The 24,504-nt window shown below is 36.3% G+C and overlaps 1 protein-coding gene across 1 annotated transcript; it reads left to right on the top strand.

Annotated features, from left to right (window-relative positions):
* Positions 1-1,912: 1,912 nt before the first annotated feature.
* LOC138875941 (uncharacterized) lies at positions 1,913-3,064 on the top strand. The gene is made up of 2 exons (XM_070154821.1): positions 1,913-2,113; positions 2,504-3,064. The coding sequence occupies exons 1-2, from the start codon at positions 1,913-1,915 to the stop codon at positions 3,062-3,064; spliced, it is 762 nt and encodes a 253-aa protein (XP_070010922.1).
* Positions 3,065-24,504: the final 21,440 nt, after the last annotated feature.

The raw sequence follows: 24,504 nt of genomic DNA, 5'->3' as shown, positions 1-24,504 counted from the left end.
TTTGGGAAATTCTGAAATAGTCAAAGAAACTCGCATAAGCATCCACTTGTCACCATCAGAAAAAGAAGAATACACCCATTTCCTGAAAGAGTATGAGGACATTTTCACATGGTCTTATGATGATATGAATGGTTTGAGCACGTCTATAGTGGCTCATAAACTACTTACCAATCTGATGTGTTCACCTGTGAAACAAAAACTCAGAAAGTTCAAACCTGATATGAGTCTGAAAATCAAAGAGGAAGTCACCAAGAAGATCAAAGCTAAGGTTCTCAGAGTGGTTGAATACCCTACTTGGTTGGCCAACATCGTGCTAGTTCCGAAGAAGGATGGGAAGGTCAGAGTATGTGTCGACTATCGAGAGTTAAACAAAGGAAGTCCCAAAGATAATTTCCCGTTACCCAATATACATAGACTGAATGACAGCTATTCTAAGCATGAACTCTGATCCTTTGTGGATTGCTTCACTGGATACCATCAGATCTGGATAGATGAGAAAGATGCCGAGAAAATAGCCTTTATCACTCCGTGGGGGATGTATTATTACAAAATGATGTTGTTTGGCCTGAAGAATGTTGGCGCCACATATATGAGAGCCATGACGACTATTTTTCACGACATGATTCACAAAGAAATAGAGGTATACGTGGATGACGTCATCATTAAATCCAGAAGAAGTGCATATCATATAACAGATTTAAGGAAATTCTTTAATCGGCTTCGAAGTTACAATCTGAAACTGAATCTTGCAAAGCGTGCCTTCGGAGTCCCTGCTGGAAAATTGCTAGGTTTCACCTTCATTTGTCGGGGGATTGAATAAGACCCTTCAAAGGTCAAAGCCATACAAGATTTTCCACCTCTAAAGAGCAAGAAAGATGTAATGAGCTTGTTGGTGCTACTCAATTACATCAGCCGATTCATAGCACAATGGACCATGATCTATGAGCCCATTTTCAAAATGTTGAAGGAAGATGTTGCAACAAAATGGACTGAAGAATGTCAGAAAGCCTTTGACAGAATCAAGGAATACCTATCCACACCACCAGTCTTTGTCCCGCTGGAACTTGGTAGACCTTTGATACTCTATTTGTCCGTACTAGATGGAGCTTTCAGTTGTGGTTTGGGACAACATGACGAGATGGGTAGAAAAGAACAGGCCATATATTACTTGAGTAAGAAGTTCACACCCTACGAAGCATGGTATTCGCTGCTGGAACGCATTTGCTATGCTCTAATATGGATAACTCAGAAATTGAAGCACTACTTCTGTGCCTACACTACATATCTCATATCAAGGATGGATCCCCTGAAATACATCTTTCAAAAACCAATGCCTACAGGGAAACTAGCAAAATGGCAGATATTGTTAAGTGAGTTTGATATCATCTATGTGACTCAAAAGGCGGTTAAGGGACAGGCTTTAGCAGATCACCTCGCAGAAAATCCTGTGGGAAGGGAATACAAACCATTGAAAACGTATTTTCCCAATGAAGAAGTGACATTTGTAGGAGAAGATATTACCAAAGAATACGACGGCTAGAGAATATTTTTTGGCGGAGCTGCAAATTTTCAAAGGAGTGGCTATTAGAGCAGTTTTGGTGTAAGAGACAGGTCAACATTATTCGGTATCCGTGAAGCTCAGGTACTCGTGCACCAATAATATGGCAGAATATGAGGCTTGCATCATAGGGCTTAATTTGGCCATAGACATGAATATACAAGAGTGTTGGTAATTGGTGATTCAAATCTTCTGGTACGCCAAGTCCTAGAAGAGTGGGCTACCAAGAATACACAAATATTGCCATATCTATATCACGTACAAGAGTTGATGAAAAGATTCACAAAGATAGAATTCAAACATGTTTTGTGAATCCAGAATGAGTTCGTAGATGCACTAGCCACTTTGTCCTCCATGATACAGCATCCAGACAAGAATTTCATCGATCCTATTCCAGTAAGAATCCATAATCAGCCAGCTTATTGTGCTCATGTTGAAGAAGAAACCGATGGGAATCCATGGTACCATGATATCAATGAATACTTGGAAAACAAAGAATACTCGGAGCATGCAAATCATACTGAGAAACTCACGCTCCGGAGATTGTCCAATCATGTATTCCAAAGTGGAGGAATTTTGTATAGAAGGACTCCAGACCTAGGGTTATTACGGTGTGTTAAAGCCAAAGAAGCTTCTAGACTGCTCGAGGAAATACACACTAGAACCTATGGGCCGCACATGAATGGTTTCGTTCTAGCCAAGAAGATATTAAGTGCAAGATACTTTTGGATGACTATGGAAATAGACTGCATCAGGTATGTCCAAACGTGTCACCGGTGTCAGGTACATGCAGATATGATACAGGTACCACCAAATACACTCAATGCAAAAAGTGCACCTTGGCCTTTCGCCGCTTTGGGAATGGATGTAATCGGTCCAATCAAGCCCGCTGCTTCAAACGGGCACAGGTTCAGTTTAGTGGCCATGGACTACTTCATAAAATAGGTTAAGGCTGCATCTTACAAGAGTATAACCAAGAAAGTCGTTGCCGATTTTGTCAGGGATCGTATTGTTTGCCGATTCGGGGTGCCCAAATCCATCATTACCAACAATTCCGCCAACATCAACAGTGATTTAATGAAATCTATGAGCAAAACCTTCAAGATCAAGCATAAGAATTCGATAGTATACAGACCTCAAATGAATAGAGCTGCGGAAGCCGCCAACAAAAACATCAAGAAAATTCTGAGGAAAATGGTAGACAACCACAAGCAATGGCACGAGAAATTACCATTTTCCTTACTGGGATATCGTACCATAGTTCTCATATCAAGCGGAGCAACTCCATACATGCTTGTTTATGGTACTAAAGTCATTCCCACCGAGGTCAAAATTTCTTCTTTGAGAATTATACAGGAAGTTGAACTCGGTGATGCAGAATGGATATGGAGTCTCTATGAAATATTAGCTTTTATCAATGGAAAAAGAACGAATGCAGTCTGTCATGGTCAACTTTATCAGAATAGAATGTCTAGAGCTTTCAACAAAAGGGTCAAACCTAGATAGTTCACACAGGGGCAGCTGGTGTTGAAATGAATCTTCCCACATCAAGATGAAGCCAAAGGAAAGTTTTCATCCAATTGGCAAGGGCCCTACATGGTTCACAGGGTACTAACAAGAGGAGCACTCATACTTGCAGAAATGGATGGAGAAGTTTGGCCAAAGCCTAACAACTCGGACACAGTCAAGAGATACTATATTTAAATTTCTTCATTTGATGTAACTGAACTACGCTTGACCTGATTCCCATTTAAGAGGGGATATTGTAGGCAGCCCTGTGGGTTTGGTCACATCTCAATAAAATTTTCATTTTCCCACAACTAGAAACTGGGGCAGAATTTTGAGGAGGACCCTCAAAATTCCAGAGCAAGTCCATCTGAAGTCATCATATGCAAGACAGTTAGAGAATTAGTTAAGTAATTGGGGAGAAATTTTGAGGAGGACCCTCAAAATTCCGAAGCAAGTCCAGCCAACTCCATCACATACAGAACGGCCGAAGGATCGCTTACTAAACTGGGGCAGAATTTTGAGGACTCTCAAAATTCTAATGGAAAGAAGTCGCTATGTCTCAAAAGTGTCGCAGTTATTGGTTCATTTAATTTACTCGATATTGTAAACTACTATGTTTTAAAATAACTGTGTTTATCAAATGCATGCATACTTTTCGAAAACTTTATTTCTATGGCAGCCAGATGTTACCGAGGGTAACTCAAACAGGATCTCCAGAGCAAAGCAAAACTCACAATTTTTCTTTGGATGCAGGCACAATGAACATGACAGGAGCATTCGCAAGTATACACGTACCAAAATAACTATCTTCATAATTGCAAGGCCGCCAAACGCAAATATGTCTCCAGATAAGAAAATACTCTGCCACTACTTATTATCTGTTCACTAGACTAAGCATTGTCTTCTCTTCTTGCATGAGGCTAAGCCCTGTCTCCCTAATTGCATAAGGATAAGCATTGCCTTCCATTACATGAGACTAATCATTGTTTCCTCTTGTTGCATGAGGCTAAGCCCTGCCTCCTTAATTGCATAAGGCTAAGCATTGGCTTCAATTGCATGAGACTAAGCATTGTCTCCTCTTTTTGTACAAGGCTAAGCCCTGCCTCCCTAATTGTATAAGGCTAAGTACTGCCTTCCATTGCATGAGACTAAGCATTGTCTCTTCTTCTTGCATGAGGCTAAGCCCTACCTCCCTAATTGCATAAGGCTAAGCACTACCTTCCATTGCATGAGACTAAGCATTGTCTCCTCTTCTTGCATGAGGCTAAGCCCTGCCTCCCTAATTGCATAAGGCTAAGCACTGCCTTCCATTGCATGAGACTAAGCATTATCTCCTCTTTTTGCATGAGGCTAAGCCATGCCTCCCTAATTGCATAAGGCTAAGCATTGCCTTCCATTGCATGAGACTAAGCATTGTCTCCTATTCTTGCATGAGACTAAGCCCTGCCTCCTCAATTGCATAAGGCTAAGCTTTGCCTTTCCTTGCATGAGACTAAACATCGTCTCTCATTTTGCATGAGGCTAAACCATGCCTCCCCTAATTTCATAAGGCTAAGCTCTGCCTTTCCTTGTATGAGACTAAGCATCATCTCCCATATTTGCATGAGGCTAAGCATTGCATCCTTAATTGCATAAGGCTAAGCTCTGTCTTTCCTTGCATGAGACTAAGAATTGTCTCTTCTTGCATAACCACAAATGCTGCGATGTTCGAAACCTTACATTGTTCTCTTCTCTCGGGGCTAAGATCTACCCCCCAACTTTACCCATGACTAAGCTCTGTCTTGTGTTATCTCAAGCATCATGTCTTTGCATTTCATGGATGAAACATCGACATATTATCCAAAGACGTCATAGTCTAAAGGCATCATTCTTATAGCGTGAAGACACCATGTCATGGCTTGAGGATCTCTCAATACTGCCCATCATTATTCAAAGGCGTCATGGTTCAGAGGCATCATTTTCATGGTCCGAGGACATCATTTCATGGCCTGCGAATCCCTTATCTCACGATTCATGGCCCAGGATGTCATGGTTTAAGGACATCATCCTCACTGTCCGAAGACAATCTTCATGGTCCAAAGGGAATTTGCATCATGTTTAAATTCTCACAATAACCTATATATGTTTTGCATGCATCAAATTTTAAGTTTTGCAGGTAATCTAGGAGGGAACCGTCCTTCAAACGCGAGCAACCTTCACTCTGATTTCCGCTCTCATCATTCACACCCTGCCATTATTTCAAACATAACCGACTCCCATCAATTACTCGCTTTTACTCTATGACCGTTCAGATATCTGCCCTGTGATACATCCATAACATCTCAAATTCACATTCGTAACTTCGCACAAATTCATCTGATATTATCCTACTCAAAAGAGCCCTTTCCGAAACACGTGACCATTCCTATAACAACTCCATTGGTTTCGTTCACCGTTGGATCCAGAACTACACATGGTCTGATTCCTGTAAAACCATGGATATTAGGCAGCTCGGAAACCGGGGTTTGGCCTATATTTTTCAAAATCACTCTATTCGGTCAAAATCGATCATCATTTCTTTACCCGACAACTCTTTCTTCCTTCCCGGATAAAGAGGGATAGCTGTTGATACCCAATTGTTTCCTCATATATATATATATATATATATATATATATATATATATATATATATATATATATATGAGGAAACAATTGGGTATCAACAGCTATCCCTCTTTATCCGGGAAGGAAGAAAGAGTTGTTGGGTAAATCATATATATATATATATTATAGTTCACATGCATCATCATTTGATTTACAAGCATGCACAAGTACTTTTCATAATTTTCCATAAAATTTTTTAAAAAAAGCTTTAAATCAATTTATTTCTGCATTTTATTATATAAATATCCAATAATGATCCTTCATTTTTATGATGATTAAATATATATATATATATATATATTATAGTTCACATGCATCATTATTTGATTTACAAGCATGCACAAGTACTTTTCATAATTTTCCATAAATGTTTTTAAAAAAAGCTTTAAATCAATTTATTTCTGCATTTTATTATATAAATATCCAATAATGATCCTTCATTTTTATGATGATTAAATCATCTAAATTTATCATTTACACCAACATAATAATTAAATATTTTTCAATGCATTTTTTATAATTATATTTGTATTTTTAAGGCTAAATTGCACATTTTGCAATAATAGCTCATATGTATTTATGATTATATTATGTATGCAAAAAATAACATTTTCTATTTTTATAGTGTTACATGATTCTTTTAATAATTTTTATGCATAAATGATATTTTTGTTATTTATTTATTATTTTTATAATTTATTTATTTATAAAAATTGGGTATTTAAAATCTGGCCCTAATTCTACAATTAATTTCGGACCTAAGCTACCCAAACATAACCCAATTACCCATGGCCCAAAACCTATCAGCCTAGTCCCCATACCCATTTTAATACCCGACCCCTTAAATCAAGACCGTTGATCTCTAAGATCAATGGTCCACATTACATCTGCCTTTTTAAACCTAACCAAACCCCTAACCCTAATCATTTTACACCCCCCCCCCCCCGCCGCCGCCCCAAAATACTCTCATCTCTCATGAACCCTTGTCGTTGTTCCTATCAAACCCTCCCAAATCCAATCCCAAATCGGAATCCACCATGGATTCCCTTACCTTATTTTACCTCCCCTCACTACTGGTTCTTCTATGTCATTACCTAGTTTGATTGCCTAAACATGGAAAGCAAATCTCTTAGAAATCGAACCAAATCTGGTTCAGCTCTTTGACCCTTTCCATCTGTGTTCGTTCTCCTTCTTTTATGGTATGAATCGCTATAAATCTCCGTGTATCTTTGAGATTTTCTACTTACCCTAATTTAGGGTTTCATATCCTTTTAAAATCAAACCAAACCTGACTCAATTTTTGAATGGATTTCTGTCTATGTTCATCTCATTCTATGCAGCATGTGATTTTTATTTTTTATTTTCATCAATTTGTGTACTATGCCTAAAATTAGGGCACTGGAATTTCCTCCTTACTGATTTCGATTCTTTTCCTTTCCTGTGTTTGACTACTTTAGGTTTTCCTTTTTTCTGTTTTATTCTTTACCTTAAAAATGATTTTGGTACTATTTGGTGTTTTCTCTGTTTATTTACTAAACCCCTTTGATTTATGCCCTAAAATCGATCCTAATTGATTCCTGATAATTTTTTCCCTTATTTGTGTTTGAACGACTTGTTTGTCATGTTTACTTGTTCTATTTCTACACTATATAAACCCCTCCTATTTCACCTTTAGGACAGACTTGGAGGTCATTATAACTTCACTAGATCTAAACTTTACTTTGTTATTTCTCATTCTATATTGTGGTCTTGGCCGGCTGAAAGCCATGGCCATTAAGTTTCTGGGTTCTGCTTCTCATTGTCGATTCAGAACACTGTCGTCTTTTGTTCTTTTCTTGCATTTCTCGTTTAACTGATGAGTTACTTAACACTCGCAATTTCATCCTTATGTGTTCTCATCTCTGAATCTCTGGCTTAACATGTTCCTGGTTCACTTTTAAGCATCACTCTACCGACTCTTGTATCTACTCACTCTTAATGTTAATGGTTCTAAGACTATTTGTGCCTAATTAGGTAATCTGAATTTCTTTAGAGCCTATTCAGTTAGTGTAGTGACTCTTGAATTCTTATGAATATGTTTATTCACCCACCCCCTTGAATCCCTACAGTAGTCTGTGTTGAGACTTTCAGTGTTGGTCATTATGGCCCTCACCATGCTTATTTGATCCCATATCCCTTTAATATCTGCTTGTGATCTCAGCATGTTTTGAATTATTATTTTAAGGTGCTAGGCTAAATCTTTTGGCGCAAGCTGAATCATATTCTGTTAATCAAACCTCTATAACAATGCTTGAATGTTTATCTACTATTTGTATGCCTTTCATGCTATCCAGAATCTTTGTAACATGTGATCCTGCTCCATTGCTAATATGATGCCCGCTCATTTCTGTGATTATGTGGTTTAGCCCAATGTTGCATATATACTTAGCATAATTCCCAATTATGTTTCAACTTGTCTACTGATGATAACCCCAGTCAATCATGCAAACATGCTCTTATCAACATCCCTTTATCAAGTGACTGCTTCTGTGCTAAGTGTTGAATTTTTAGTTTTACATTGAGCTGGCTCATAGGTTCTGGGATTTGTTCAACTATTTGCCTAATAAGTTTAATTTGGTCGTGTTTGTTTAAACCCCTCAATTCCTGTCCCTCAACTTTAGTCTTTTCTCTTTCACCTTTTGCTTAAATTCTTCTCTTAGCTGGCTAAAAGCCAAGGCTATTCAGGTTCTGTCCTTTGACCTCTCTCTAGTGTGAGCACTGCTCGGGGTTCATTTGAGGCCCTTGTGAACTCTGACACTCTAGAACTTGGTCTCTAGTCCCTCCTCTGAATGATCTCTATTAACTTCTCTAGTGTGAGCACTACGCTGGGTTTTGGAAGCCCTTGGGAACTATGACATACTAGGAACTTGGGTTTTGTAAGCTCAACAACTGATTATCTTGTATCTATGAACATGAATTTTGGAGTTTTTGTGGGTTGAAGGCCTGGCCTGTCCAGGTGTATTTGGGCCTGCTGCAGGCTACCTATAGTTATACTTACTTTGTAATTTATTACATCAAATTCTGGTTTGTAATAATTATTTTGTAATAATAAATCTAGGGTGTTAGTGAAATTGGGAAGGGTTTCTTATTTTACATTTTTTCGATAAAAGTTGTGTAGAAATCCTGTCTATAGGTCCAAAAATATGTTATTATGTGTAATGTGTTAGAAATCCTGCCTATAGGTCCAACAGCGTGCTATTGCATGTTCAGTTATCATATGTTAGAAATCATGCCTATAGGTATCCTATTATGTTCAATCATTATATGTTAGCAATCCTGCCTATAGGTTCAATACTTGGTTTAATTGTGTTAGAAATCATGCCTATAAGGAATTGAATATTCAATGTGTGTGCAAAAACCTCATTCACATGCTGTTCTGTTTACAAATTATAGAAATCATGTGTATATGATCTAAAATGGGAACAAATTGTAGAAATCATGCCTATAGGTTTGAATCAACCTAATTATCATTCCTGCCCATTTGTTCATGAGTCTCCAAATATTGTGATGTTACTCTCACTAGAAACATGCCTATAGGATTAAAACAAATAATTCTACATCTGGTTTTGTGACATGCCACTGTCTACTATCGCATAAAAATGCCTAAACATCATGACTATAGGTTTAATCCCTATGTTTAAAATTAGTAGGCAAATCATATAGGTTTTGGAAAGTGTAATGGCTTTTGCGTATAACTATCCGCCCATTAAGTCCAGATTCATATAGAGATCATGTCCATAGGTTTCTGCACTCTTAACTATTTAAAATCAGCAACTGTCTTTGTCAATCTGACTTGCGTACATTTGTTGTCTAATTGCGGAGGCCAACTTAAGCCCTTACTTTCTTATAAGTGAAACTCCAATGTATTTTGTATGTTGCCTAGATTTTGTTATTTTTGAGCAGCCTAAGTTAAGGTATAGAACCACCCTGAAATAGATGTCCAAATGCCTCATGGACCATAGGCATGGGACGGGTAGTGCACGCATAAGACATGACTTAGAATTGATTAGTGCGCTTCAGGTAAACAACTTAAAGATAGTAATTGGGTAGCAGGAGATGATAGTTAGTACCTGCTGAATAATATGAGTAACACCCCATCTCGAGGGAGTTACGAAGTATTATTTATGTTGCACGGGGTGATCCTTTAGGCTAAAAAACGTTGGACCTCCCTTTCTTGTCTTTCAATCGATTATTCATGTTTAGTAATTCCTTGTTCCTTAGCTTTGATCGTATAGACTAATTCATATAATTGAGTTCAGATGGGACCTACAGTTGTGGACCTCGAAGAGTGCCTAACACCTTCTCTTTGAGGTAATTTCAAGCCCTTACCCGATCTTTGGTGACGCAAACTGGTTAGACAGACTTATTTGAAAATAGGTGCCATAACGCACCTTAAAAAAGGTTAGGTGGCGAATCTCTCTTTTAAAACCTTTCTTATAAGAGTTTTCGCAATATCAAAACCCGATTTCGCGAGAAAAAGGGGTGCGACAAGTACATCAGACCTTTTGAGATTCTTCAGAGAGTGGGTGAGGTGGCTTACAAGCTCGCATTACCACCCAGTTTGTCAGTAGTTCATCTAGTATTCCATGTGTCCATACTCTGAAAGTACCACGGTGATCCGTCTCATGTGCTAGATTTCATCTCTATCCAGTTGGACAAGGATTTGACATATAAGGAGGAGTCGGTGGATATTCTAGCCCTGCTGGTTTGCTAGTTGAGATCAAAGTGTTATCCTTTAGTTCGAGCGTAGTGGAGAGATCAGCCCGTCGAGGCAGCTACTTGGGAGTCTGAGTCGGACATGCAAAGTAAATATCTCACCTTTTCACCAGCTCAGGTACTTTTCTATGTCCGTTCGAGAACGAACAGTTGTTTTAGAGGTGGACAATGTGATGACCCGATAGGTTATCTCATGTTTTAGAGATAAATTTTGTGTTCTGAATCCTTAAATATTTATTTTAGCCTTCCTCAATTTACGTGCACGATCCGGGTGTTTTTCCCGAAGGCTTATATGTTAAAAATTGATAAAAATAAGAATTTTTGCCTTAAAAGTTAAATTGAGTTGACTTTGGTCAATATTTTGAGCAAACATACCCGGATCCGTATTTTGATTGTCCCTGCGGGTCCGTATCGTAATTGGGACCTGGGCGTATGCCCTAAATCGAATTCCGAGGTCCCTAGCTCATGATATGAATTTTTGACGAAAAATTAAAGTTTGAAAGTTTAATGATTTTAAGAATTTGATTGATGTTTGGTCTCATTGATACCGGGTCCGTATTTTGTTTTTGGAGCCCGGTACAAGTCCATTATTATATTTATGACCTGTCTGTTAAATTTGGTGAGAAATGGAGTTGGTTTGACGTGATTCAGACGTTCGGTTGTGAAAATAAAGGTTTTTAAAATGTTCTTGAAAATTTCATGTGATTTGGTATTCAATTTGTAGTTCTAGGTGTTATTTTGTGATTTGATCACGCAAGCAAGTTTATATGATATCTTAGGACTTGTGTGCATGTTTGGTTTACAACTCCGAGGGATCGGGTGAGTTTCAGATAGGCTACAGCGTGTTTCAAACTTAGAAAACCCAGCTGAAGCATTTTAGTTTCTGGTATATGTTGCAAAATGCATTTGCATTCTTTGGCTCTCATTTGCGAAAAAACATCGCATTTGCGAGCCTGGGCATGGGGGGGATACTCGCATTTGCAATTAAAAAGTTTGCATTTACAAACTTTCCAGTTCCACTTTTGCGAAGGTAGAGTCGCATTTGCGACTCAGCACTGTTTGGATTTTCTTCGCATTTGTGAAGGAAAGACCGCATTTGCGGCTCTTTTATCACATTTGCGTTCTCTGGGATTTCTGAATGAGTTCGCAAATGCGACCTCTTTCTCACTATTGTGGTGCTCGAAAATGAGAACATGGTATCATATTTGTGATATCTGCAGCTGGTAAAACTTGACTTAGACATGATTTTTGTTCATTCTTCAAAATTTTCAAAACAAGAAACCCTATTGTCACGACCCGAATTTCCCACCCTCGGGAGTCGTGATGGCGCCTACTAATGTGAGCTAGGCAAGCTAAACCTTTAATCTAATTACTTCATTAACCAATTTTTTTTTTAACAAATATACGACGCTAACGTGGTAACAGCGAAAATTCAAATTTAAGCGGAAGACAACAATGAAATATATGAAAACTACATCTATTACAAATACTTAAGCCTTAACCACCCAAAACCTGGTGTCACAGTGTCACGGACTGTCTAAGATTGCTACATACAAAGTCTAAAGAAATAACAGTACACTGCTTCTGAATAAAAGGAAAATGAAATAGGAAATAGGTACAGAGGGAGACGCCAGGGCCTACGGACGCCTGCAGGTCTACCTTGGGTCTCCGGATGGACTAAAGGAAGCCTTCAAGCTACTGTCCAAAAGCTGCTCCGGGATCTGCACATAGTGCAGAGTGTAGTATCAGCACAACCGGCTCCATGTGCTGGTAAGTGTCTAGCCTAACCCTGGCAAAGTAGTGACGAGGCTAGGACCAGACTACCAAATAAACCTGTGCAGTTCAAAAATATATACAGCGGAAAAGAAATACAGAAATAACCAGTCAAGTATGGGAGGGGGAGCATGTTGTGGGGGAAATAACAATTCCGAATAGAAAGACATTATGTAAATGAATGAAACAACATAACTCGAATATCAACAAGGAATCAGAAATCAATAAATGCACGACATCACCCTTCGTGCTTTTACCCTCGTCCTCACCAAAGCAATTATATTATAAAAATGTGCACGGCATCACCCTTTGTACTTTTACTCTCTTTCCTCACCATATAATCAATAAAATCGGCACGAAATGGTACATCGTGCGACACAGCATCACCCTTTATGCTTTACACTCTTTCCTCACAGTCATACACGGCATCACCCTTCGTGCTTTACACTCTTTCCTCACAAAACAAACAATGCACGGCATCACCCTTCATGCTTTAACTCTCTTCCTCACCCAAACAACAATTACAAACCATAGGGCAAGGAAAGAAAGGAAATTTGCAATAAGAATCCCGGCAAGGGAGCAACAAGTCAACAATTAAATCCTGGCAAGGGAACAACATCAATAACATCAACATCCCGGCAAGGGAGATAACAAATAGGTCAACCATAGCCCGGCAAGGGTGACAACATAATTATCACTTCTCTTTCTCACTTTTACTTCACAATTCACTTCACAACTCGAGCCAATGCTCTAGAGGTTCAACTATCTCTTACACTTTTACAATTCGTTATGCAACTTGAGCCAATGCTCCTCAATGTTCATAGGTCACAATTCCTTCCACAATCTTTGTACAACAAATAGAAGCTACCACTAAGGCATGAAAGATACAGCGAAGTAATAATAATCACAATATAAAGACTCATGGGCATGCTAGACACCAACGTATAGATACTCGTCACCATGCCTATACGTCGTACTCAACAATTACCACATAGCAAATAGGACTCAACTCCTAATCCCTCAAGCTAAGGTTAGACCAAACACTTACCTCGATGCCACGAACACAATTCACGTTTCAATTATAGCTTTACCCCTTGATTCCACCGCCAATTCGCTCGTATCTAGTCACAAGTTACTTAATTACATCAATAAATGCTAAATGAATCAATCCCCAATGCATGAAAATGAGTTTTCCAAAGTTTTACCCAAAAAATAAAAAATCGCCCCAGGGCCCACATGGTCAAAACCCGAGGTTGGAACCAAAAACCGATTACCCATTCCCCCATGAACCCAAATATATAAGTTGTTTTGAAATTGGACCTCAAATCGAGGTCCAAATCCCCAATTCTTGAAAACCCCAGGTTCTACCTAAAATACCGAATTTCCCCTATGAGAATCATTGATTTTGAGTTGAAATCATGTTAAAAGATGTTAATGATTGAAGGAAATGAGTTGAAATTAACTTACAATCGATTTGGAAGAAGAGTTGTTCATGGAAAATCGCCCTAAGGAGTTTGTGTTTTGAAAAGTTGTGGAAAATGTGTTTTAAATCCTCTAAGTATAAAAGTTGCAGGTTTCAGGTATGGGAATTGCGAATAGGGGTTCGCAATTGTGAACCCCAACCTCTTCTGGCTTGGAAATTGCGAAGGGAAGCTCGCATTTGCGAACCCTTAGGAAATCTGGGCTTTTCGCATTTGTGAACAATAAATCGCATTTGCGACTTCAAGCCTTCCCAGCATACGTCGCATTTGCGAAGGGGATCCTCGCATTTACGAGGTCGCATTTGCGAAACATAGCTTGCATTTGCGAGATAAGGCAAGTCTGGGCTGGTTCGCATTTGCGACCAAGCCCTCGCATTTGCGATATCGCATTTGCGAAGTCTGCAGGCCTGATCATACCAGCAAAAAATCCTGCAATTTTTCTAAGTTCAAAATGCACCCCGTGGCCTATCCAAAACTCACCCGAGCCCTCGGGGCTCCAAACCAAATATACACACAATCTCAAAAATATCCTACGGACTTATTCGTGTACTCAAATCACCAAAATAACATCATGAACATCAAATTAAACCTCAAGATCAATGAAATTTCTAAAAACTCCTTTAAACATCAAATTTGTATTTAAGGTCCGAATCACGTCAAATGGATTTCGTTTCTTACCAAATTTCACAGAATTGTCTTAAATCAAATATAAGATCTATACTGGGCACCGGAACCAAAATACGGGTCCGATACCAACATGTTCTAATGAAAATTCATTTCCAAATTCTTTAAACAATTTCAGAAAATAATTTTCTTTAAAAATTCATTTCTCGGGCTTGGGACCTCGGAATTCGATTCCAGGCATACGCCCAAGTCCCATATTTTCCTACGGACCCTCTGGGACTGTCTCATCACAGGTCCAGGTCCGTTTACCGAAAACGTTGACCGAAGTCAAATTAATTCATTTTATAATCAAAATTTATCATTTTTCATATATTTTCACATATAGGCTTTCTGGCTACGCGCCCGGACTGCACACACAAATCGAGGTGATACTAAAAGAGGTTTTTAAGGCCTCGGAATGTAGAATTTCATTTTAAAACAAGTGATGACCCAAAACCTTTTGGGTCATCACACCTATAGGCAATTTTTCAAAGACCATTTCTTCCCCAAAACATTGGTAAGTTATTCTAACCCATTTTCTTTCAATCTTTCATCACATTTCACAAGTTTTTAACCTAAAATCTAGAGTTTTCATGGTGGAATTGGGGGGTTTTTGGGTTAAAATTAGAATTTTGGTAAATTGGGGAATTAGACCTCAAATTGAGGTCGGATTCCAAAACAAATCACATAACCGGGCTCAGGGATGAATGGGTAATCGGGTTTTGGTTCAAATTTTGGGTTTGGACCAAGTGGGCTCGGGTGTAAACTTTTATTGACTTTTTCAATAATGACCTAAATTGAATCTTTTGCAATCGTGGGTGATTCCTTAGGATTATTTTGAATCATTTGGTTGGTAATTTGCTAGATATTATTGGTTCGGGGGCTTGTGTGAAAGGCAAAGTTGTGGTTAAGCTTTGAGTGGTCTTTGGAGCGAGGTAAGTATTGTGTCTAACCTTAAGTTGAGGGAATTAGGAACCCTCGGACTATGTGCTATGTGATTCTCATGTGAGCGGTGTATATGCGAGGTGACGAGTGCTTATACGCCGCCGAATTATCTGTTTTTCCCTGATTTACCATTTTTCCTTAATTGTTTCCTTGCCTATCTTAACTATTATATGCTCTAAATGCTATCCATGCTTAACTGCTACTTGTTAATCAATATCTTCTCCTGTTAATGATGTTAATTCTTTTCATAGTTTCTCGAATCCCTGCTATTTACTTAAATTAACTTGTTTGCACCTTCTAATTGTAAATTGTTGGATTGGTCTCGCTGTGTAGTATTACTTGTGTAGATTCTATATTGTGTAAGGTTTCCTTTTGGTTCAGTTTGGCATTTAATGATTGTAAAGGCATTGTAGTTTGAATTGTTGATTTGATTGTGCTTTAAGTATTTGGTACTGATATGATGGGATCGGGCTGCACGTCGTAACATGTGTAATAAGGGTGGATTGATATGGCGAAATAAGGGAGAATTCATTTTGTATGGTGCGATTGGGTTGCACGCCGCAACAGGTGGAATAAGGGTTGATTAATATGATGGAATAAGGGTAAATTATGATATTAATATTGACATGTGGTGGGAACGGGTTGCGCGTCGCAACACATATATATTATTTACTATTGTTGATGTTGTTACGGTGAAATAAGAGATGATTTTGTGTTGTTTGGTGGGATCCGGTTGCGTGCCGCTACAATCTATATGTTTACATTACTTGAGCTGTGTTGGCTTTCGGTATTTGTTTGAACTGTTAAAGATTGGTAATTCTGGACGGTACTGGTTTATTCTTGAGACTGGGGTCATTATTTTCAAATGACTGTTTAATTCTGTTTAGTATTTCTATTTCTGTCATTATTATATATGTTGCGTACAGGTTATAGTATAGGTAATCCGCCTTACCCTCGTCACTACTTCGTTGAGGTTAGGCTCGGCACTTACCAGTACATGGGGTCGGTTGTACTGATATTAAACTCTGCACACTGTAAAAATTTTGGAGTCGGTCCGAGCGGCGGTTTTTAGTGTGCTCAGATTGGATATTTGCGGAGACTTGAGGTACGGCTGTTCAGCGCCCGCAGCTCTTGGAGTCCTCGTCCTCTTTTTATTTAGCTGTATATTTTCATTTAAGCAGCTTTGTACTTATTTCAGACCCGTATATGTATTACTCTAGAAGCTCGTACACTTGTGACATCAGGTTCAGGAATTTGTTATAGATGTTTGGCTGGTTTAGCTTCCGCATTTGTACTTAGAATATTTCAGTTATTTCAGTTCTTTATTAATGTTATCATTTAAACTGTTAAAAAAAATAAATTGTTCTAACGTTGGCTTGCCTAGGAAGTGAAATGTTAGGTGCCAACACAGTCTCGATGATGAGAATTCCGGATCGTGACAATAAAGAATTCTCAATAATAATTTAGAGTGCAAAGCTAAACTCGTGATTTGGATGCTATAGTGCAAAGCTAAACTCGTGATTTGGATGCTATAGTGCAAAGCTAAACTCGTGATTATAGTGCGAATTTTCTGACTAACAATTGAAGAAAAATAAAATTTAGTCTGTCACTGAAGAAGCTTTGAAGCTCGGATTTATGAATTGAAAGTCTAATATAGTCGTTTGGACTTTGGATTCATGTCGGTATTATTATAAATTGTTGCAAATACTTGTAAGAATTTGAGTATGAAGCTTTGATTTTATTTAGAGTTGATTTGAAATGGGTTTGGTTGAATGGTCAAGTTTAAAATCTACTCTAGGCGCCATTGAAGTTGCAATGTAATTATAACGGGTATACTATGTAAATGAGTAGGGTCCGGTAACTTATCGAAGAAGTAATTCAAATACGGTCCACTTAATCGCTTAAACTAATAATAGCTTGCGGGTATATAATTTATATACAATATATGTATAATTTATATATACTGACTAGAAGAAGTAAATATTAAATATGACGGGCTATCTGAGTAAAACTTTGGGTCCAGTAGCTAGTGATGAATTTTTCTCTATTTAAAAAACGCCCACAATTCACCTCTCTCATGCTTTTCGTATTATTTCAATGATCGAGGGTCCACTACATCAACATCCAAATGTGAAACCTGTGAAGGTGAGGGATGGGAAAACCTACCTACATAAATCTTGTGTTAAGACTAAACACGCTCAATTAATTACAATTAAGAACGTTTTTTTGTGATTATTATGCTTTCTACGTTAGGTGAGAGATGAAATCTTTTTTGTCTAACGTTTATGCGTCACACAATTATGTACTAACATGTGGGTGGGTTTTCGAAATGCAAGATGGTAAAACTCCTCCCTGCTACATGTTTCAAAATGCTGTATAAACAATAATCAATTACTATTACACTAAATATTGTATACGTGATGTTCATCTGTAAAAATAATATGACAATGCTAGGTTTCATTCCTGAATGAGGGAATTGCCAAGGGATTTAACTTATAACATTTATATGGTGAAAAGTTTTTTTATTTTTTACGGTCAAAGTAAATTAATCGGTTATAGCCTAGCTACCTTATGTTTTGATTACTATATAATTCCATTTATTTTCGAGAATATGAACGTATCTATCCACTTGAAAAGCAGCAGTCGACTCAATAATTCAAAGCCTGATCAGTGGCAAAGCAAAGACCCCGTGCTCATTATTCTTTCAGTACCTATAAACAACAATCATTATAGTACTTCACAAAATTATAAGGGTATTTTGCACCTATTATTCGCGACTCAATTTACGTGACAGTTTTTAATTGACATGAAGTTAAAGAAATAACAATAGTTTTTAAATACTTATAGTTTTTAATATAAATCATAAAACTTGTGTTACTTTTAATAATCTCATTTAATTTGTGGTACTGCAAATTTAAAGTTAATTATTTTTTAATTTAAACATATACTCCCTAATATTTTGGAGACATATTAAAAAGAAAATGTTTAACACATATTTTAATAATCTCATTTAATTTGTAGTACTGCAAATTTAAAGTTAATTATTTTTTAATTTAAACATATACTCCCTAATAATTTGGAGACATATTAAAAAGAAAATGTGTAACACATAAATTAAGATAAAAAGAAATAATAGATTACAACAAGTTAAGGAGTTAGCTAATTAATAGCCATGTTGCTATATGAACCCTAACTAGCAGCATATCATGTGAGCACAGAAGTATAGCACACTGCACACCCACGTTTTCACAATCCCCACAAAACTTTAATCATTGTAGCAAAGAGCAGTACAATTGTCAAAGAAAGTCAAGATATGCCATTTCTGCAGTGCAATTATGTAAGTGTGGTTGTTGGAAAATTAATTTAAAGTTGTAATATGATATCTAAATTATTTAGTATTTGATATTTGTAAAATTATTTAATTTATGTCTAAATAGGATTTGCAGTCATAATTAATATAGGAATATGCTTTCCCGTTCTTATTTAAAATAGGTTTCTTACTATTATAATTTAGAATATTAATAGCTTATTTTATGTGTGGAGCAAATAAAGAATTGTAGATATCATTCATAGATTTATAAACAAAATATTTTCCTTCAGCGGTGTCATTTAGTTTGACGATGCATGCACCATTAATATTTGATGTAGGAATGGTAAATGGGCGGCTCAGATTGGATATGAGGGGGTAAAAAATGAGTAATATAAAAATGGATAAATTATTCGATCTGATTTATATTTACTACAGATAAAAAATAAGTTAACCGACAGGTAATATGGATATCCATATTATCCATGACTTCTTGAATATGATCGCTTTTGGGAGAATTCATAGTCTTTCATACCTATGAAACTCTCAATTTCAGGCTTTACAAATGTAAAAGTTAAATTCATTATTTATTCATTGGTTATCCATTTTCTAAGTGGATATGTCACGACCCAAAATCCAATTAGTCGTGATGGGACCTAACCCAACCTGCTAGTTAAACCAATTAACAACTACCTAAATTAATGAGATTTATCAAGAAAAGAAATGATAATACAATTGTTTTTATACAAGAATTTTCCAAGGATTGGTAGTATAAATCTTGAGCTTCTAAGATTTAAAGTTTACAAAGTTATTATAAAATAAATACATCATCTGTCTGAATTATACATAAATAGATTTTTCATAAGTCTAGAGCTACCATGAACAAGAGGCAGCTATAACCGAAACACATGTACATCTTTAATTAATGCTAGCTCTCGTCATACACAGCAATATCAGCATCCAAATCTGCACGCAAAGTGCAAAAGTGTAGTATGAGTACAACCGACCCCATGTACTCAATAAGTAACAAGCCTAACCTTAGGTTGAAAGTAGTGACGAGTTGGAACAGAGGTCAGAGTCCAACACCAAAGCCAACACACTTCATAACAAATTAATAATAATGGTACGAGAAACATACTAAGATATAATATGCTCAACTCGTTCACAGTTCCGAAAAAATAGGCATATTTTTTAAGTATATCAGTGAAGACCCAATTCTTTTACTGAAATCACCAAAATATGAGTAGGTTTGTAAAACTGTGATTGTTTTCTCCTGAAATTTTTCAACAACAGATAAGATGTTTCATTATCAAATGGTTATGAGGAAAATACATCTCCAGACCTACATGTTAATGTATACATGCCAACTATAATATAATGCAGTAAAACCATATGTATACTCTCGGTGTATCAATGCACTCAGTCCTCCCAATCATTCAATCGTCACAGTCACTCAATCATCACAGTTACTCAGTCCTCACGGTCGCTCAATCCTCCTAATCATTCGGGACTCGCGCTCGGCACTCACACTCAGTAGGTACATGCGTTCACTAGGAGGGATGTACAGACTCCGGAGGGGCTCCTTCAGCTCAAGCACTATAATAAGCCAATTATGGCGTAAATCAATAACATCTACTACAGCGTGCAACTCGCTCCCATCATAAATTAATATCCTCATAATTAGGTCATCAACCTCGCTCAGTCATCAATCTCTCCAGTCTCTCGAGTTCACAATGTCATAAAATCAGCCCAATAATAATGATGTGATGTATCAATAAATGGTAACAGAGACTGAGATATAATATGCATATGAATGCACATTCCAATATTTCCAACAATAATGCGCATTCACAATTATTTCCACATTTTTTATAATCTTGAAGCAAAAATATTCATTTAGCTACAAGATGTTATTCCAATAGTTTAATGTGACTAAGAATTTACTATTTTTATGATTATAACTCGTGGAAAACAATTAATGATTAGCTACAAAATTTTATCATATTAATAAAATTGTAGTTATGTCGTTTCTCATGAAAAACAATTATATCTACTTATTAGCTAAAAATTGCCATAATTTTTAAAACTTGAAGAAAATTAGTTTAGGACAAATATACAATTGACTGGTTGGGCAAAACCAAGTGCATTCTCTAGCCAAGTATATAAAATATGTGTATTATATGTATATGATACACATATATACAAAAGAGATATATTTCGTCGATTATTATTTTTAGGAGCGGCTTAAAATATATGTTTCTCATTAATATTTATTAAGATACAACATTTAATTTCAAACAGATTTAGTCTGGCAACAAGGTTACTTGCGCTATGGTGAGCTTCAATCATAGCAAAAACATATAATTAGCTACAAAATTTTATTATAGTAATAAATTTGTGGCTATATCATTTAGTCATGACAACAAACTGCAGCTATTAAGCCAACTATTGCAATATGTTTTTTTATAACTTGAAGCAAAAATATTTATTTATCTATAATATTTTATTTTAAATAATTTATTATGGCTGGAAGGTTACTTTTGCTATAAATTTTAACTCGTGGCCAAAATATGTGACTAGTTACGAAATATTAGCATAGCAATAAATCAGTGACTATGTAATTTCATCATGACAACTAATTGTAGCTATTAAGCCAACTGTTGCCATGTTTGTTTTAAATAATTTGAAGTAAAAATATTTAATTAGTTATAACATTTTGTTTCAAATAGTTTATTGGGGCAAAACGGTTACTTTTGTTACAGTAAGTTTTAACTCGTGACAAAAATATATATTTAGCTATGAAATTTTATCATATAAATAAACTTGTGGCTGTATCATTTCGTCATGATAACTAATTGTAGCTGTTAAGCCAACTATTGCCACGGTCTTTATAACTTGAAGAAAAAAATATTTATTTAACTACAATATTTTGGTTTGAATAATTTATTGTGGCTAAAAGATTACTATTGCTACAGAACTTTTAATGTGTGGCAAATAACGTTTGATTAGCTATAAAAATTTATTGTAGCAATAAATTTGTAGCTATTTAGGTAATTATTGCCACAATAGTTAGCAATCATAGCAAAAATAAGGAATTAGCTTTTGCTAATTTAATTTTCGAAGCTATGAAATTTTATGATTTTATAAATAGCTATGAAAATTTTATTTCTATAGCTATTGTTAGGTATTAGCTACAATTTTTGAATCTGTAGCTGAGATTTCGTAGCTATAGATACATTATGTTGTAGTGTGCGTATGACTGAGTATGTAATTGCAATGTAAGCAGATAACTCGATAGCATAAATGACCTCCATGGGTCCCAAGAGGATAATCGTGTAGCCTAGACATGATTTCTAATATGGATCACAACTCAAGTGCTCTAACACATAGAGTACAATAAAATGTGCAGATAAAATAGCTACACATATGGAATCGACTAAATCACAGTTACTACAGTGCACGTCCACACGCCCGTCACCTACCATGCGCGTTACCTCAACATCAATCACATAACACGTAATTCAAGGTTTCATACACTCATCACCAAGTTTAGAAGTGTTACTTATCTCGAACAAGCCAAATCCAATACCAAACAAGTCAAGCGATGCTCCAAAAATTTCATCCCACCCGTATTGATCTCCGAACGGCTCGAAACTTGTCAAAAGCAACTCAAGAACGCCAAATAATGCCTAAGGAAACAATTGCAATTGATAAAGGTCGAATCTTTACTCAAAAGTCAAAAAGCGGCCAAAAAGTCAAACGCAGGACCGCGCCCTAGAATCCGATGAAACTTATAAAATATGATACCCGTTCAATTAAGAGTTCAACGATACTAGTTTCATTCAATTCCTACTACATATCGGTGTTCAAAACTCGTAAATTCGCTTTATGAAATTTTAGACAACATTTCCTAAATTTCACTTTGAAATCATCAATCAAATGCCAAAAACGAAGAAGGATTCATGAAATATGATCAAAGCCGAGTAGAGAATACTTACCCCAATCCATGTGGTGAAACTCACCTCCAAAATCGCCCAAATCCGAGCGTCCCAACTAAAAATATGACCAAATAAACAAACCTTTGATATTATATATATGCCACCTGTTCTACCTCGTTTATCGTGCCAAATAATCTCGTAACTCACTTTCGATGCCTCCAATTAACTCCTTATGAAACTTTAGTGAAGTTAGGCTTTTGAATCACTTCATTTGACCTTATAATGAAGGAGATATGTTGGTTTCAATATTTGAAAATAGTGCAAATTTTTAAATACGAAGTCAGTGGTAATTTCGTAATTAATCTAAAAAAATCTAACAATTCAATTCTTAGTAAAATGACCATAAACTCCTCATACGATGTCGAAACTTAATTATTCCAGTTGCTATGGTTCCAAAATTACGATACAAATCTAATGTTTCAATCAAAACAGAAATTGGAGCTCATTTGTTTAATGTGGTACTGCTTATGCTTGAAGAAACGACGTCGAAACATAAAAAACAAGCCCAACACAACACAACCCCTCGGGACCCCGTCCGAACATACCAATAAGTCCCATAACATAACAGAACGTATTCGAGGCCTCAAATCATGCATAAAAACATCAAAACCACGAATCGCACCTCAAATCAAATTTAATGAACTTTGAATCTTTCAACTTCCAAAACTTGTGCGGAACCTTATCATATCAACTCGAAATGAACTCAAATTTGTACACAAGTCCTAAATGACTTAATGAAGCTATTTCAATTTTCGGAACCACAATTCAAACATGATATCATCATAGTCAACTCTCGGTCAAACTTATTAACATTCAAAACCTTTAAATTTTCAACTTTCGCCAAATGGCGCCAAAACCTTCTAGAAATATCCAAATGCAAATCCAGACATATGCCCAAGTCCAAAATCACCATCTAGACCCAACGGAACTATCAAAGCTCTGATACGAGGTTAAGTATTAAAAAGTCAAACTTGGTCAACTCTTCCAATTTAAAGCTTCCTAGTTGAGAATCATTCTTCCAAATCAACTCCAAATAACCTGAAAACCAAAACCGACGATTCACACAAGTCATAATACATCACACGATACTACTCAAGACTTCAAATAGCTGAACGGAATGCAAATTCTCAAAACGACCGACTGGGTCGTTATAGGATAATATTGTTCTTATCTATATTTGATCCGTTTTTAAAAAAGTTTATTAGTCAACCGATTTTTAATGAATATTATGGGTAGATAATTATTTTCTTTTAACCATTTTGCCACCACTAATTTGATGTCACACTTTCACCAAAGTTATTAGTTTCACCTATTCAATTTAATTTATTTTATATAGTTTGATTAACACTGAATTTAAAAAATAAAGAAAGATTTTTAAAACTTGAAGGCTTAAATAAGTTATGACGGCTACATGAATATAAGACTTTTGAAACTTGTAATTTTAAATATGGCATAATATTTCTATGGTTATAAGAACTTATCATTAAAGGTAAAATAGAAACTTCAAGTCAAATTATTTCTTAACTTAAAAATGTATCATTCTCTTCTCTTGAGCGGACTAATAATAAAATCATGTCATTTTTTTTTGGTAACTAAATTTTTTTATTAATCACCAAATGTGAAGGTATTAAAAAGCATAGCTTAGCTACTCCTAGCTAGCTAATTCTCATGAGATTTAAAGGGAAAAGACTATACTATCTTAGCATACTAGACCATATTGCTATCAGTGAACTATGCTAAAATACAACTTTTGCACCAGTTTCTTTACATTCCCAATAGCTCTAAAATTACATATGCAGATTATCTCCCTTGCCAAGCTTGTGTGATCTCTGAATGTTTCTTGAAATATTCTCCGATTCCTTTCTTTCCATA

Source organism: Nicotiana sylvestris, chromosome 8 (genome assembly GCF_000393655.2).
Source record: "Nicotiana sylvestris chromosome 8, ASM39365v2, whole genome shotgun sequence".
Classification (NCBI taxonomy): domain Eukaryota; kingdom Viridiplantae; phylum Streptophyta; class Magnoliopsida; order Solanales; family Solanaceae; genus Nicotiana; species Nicotiana sylvestris.
Note: the sequence above shows the minus strand (reverse complement) of the source record. Positions and strands in the feature narration are given on the sequence as shown.

What these genes read in the sequence shown, in the direction of transcription:
- LOC138875941 (XM_070154821.1), top strand. Translation starts at nt 1,913, where the DNA reads ATGATACAGCATCCAGACAAGAATTTCATCGATCCTATTCCAGTAAGA. An exon ending in TCCGGAGATTGTCCAATCAT is followed by an intron (nt 2,114 to 2,503) that starts GTATTCCAAAGT and finishes TTCATAAAATAG; the next exon opens with GTTAAGGCTGCATCTTACAA.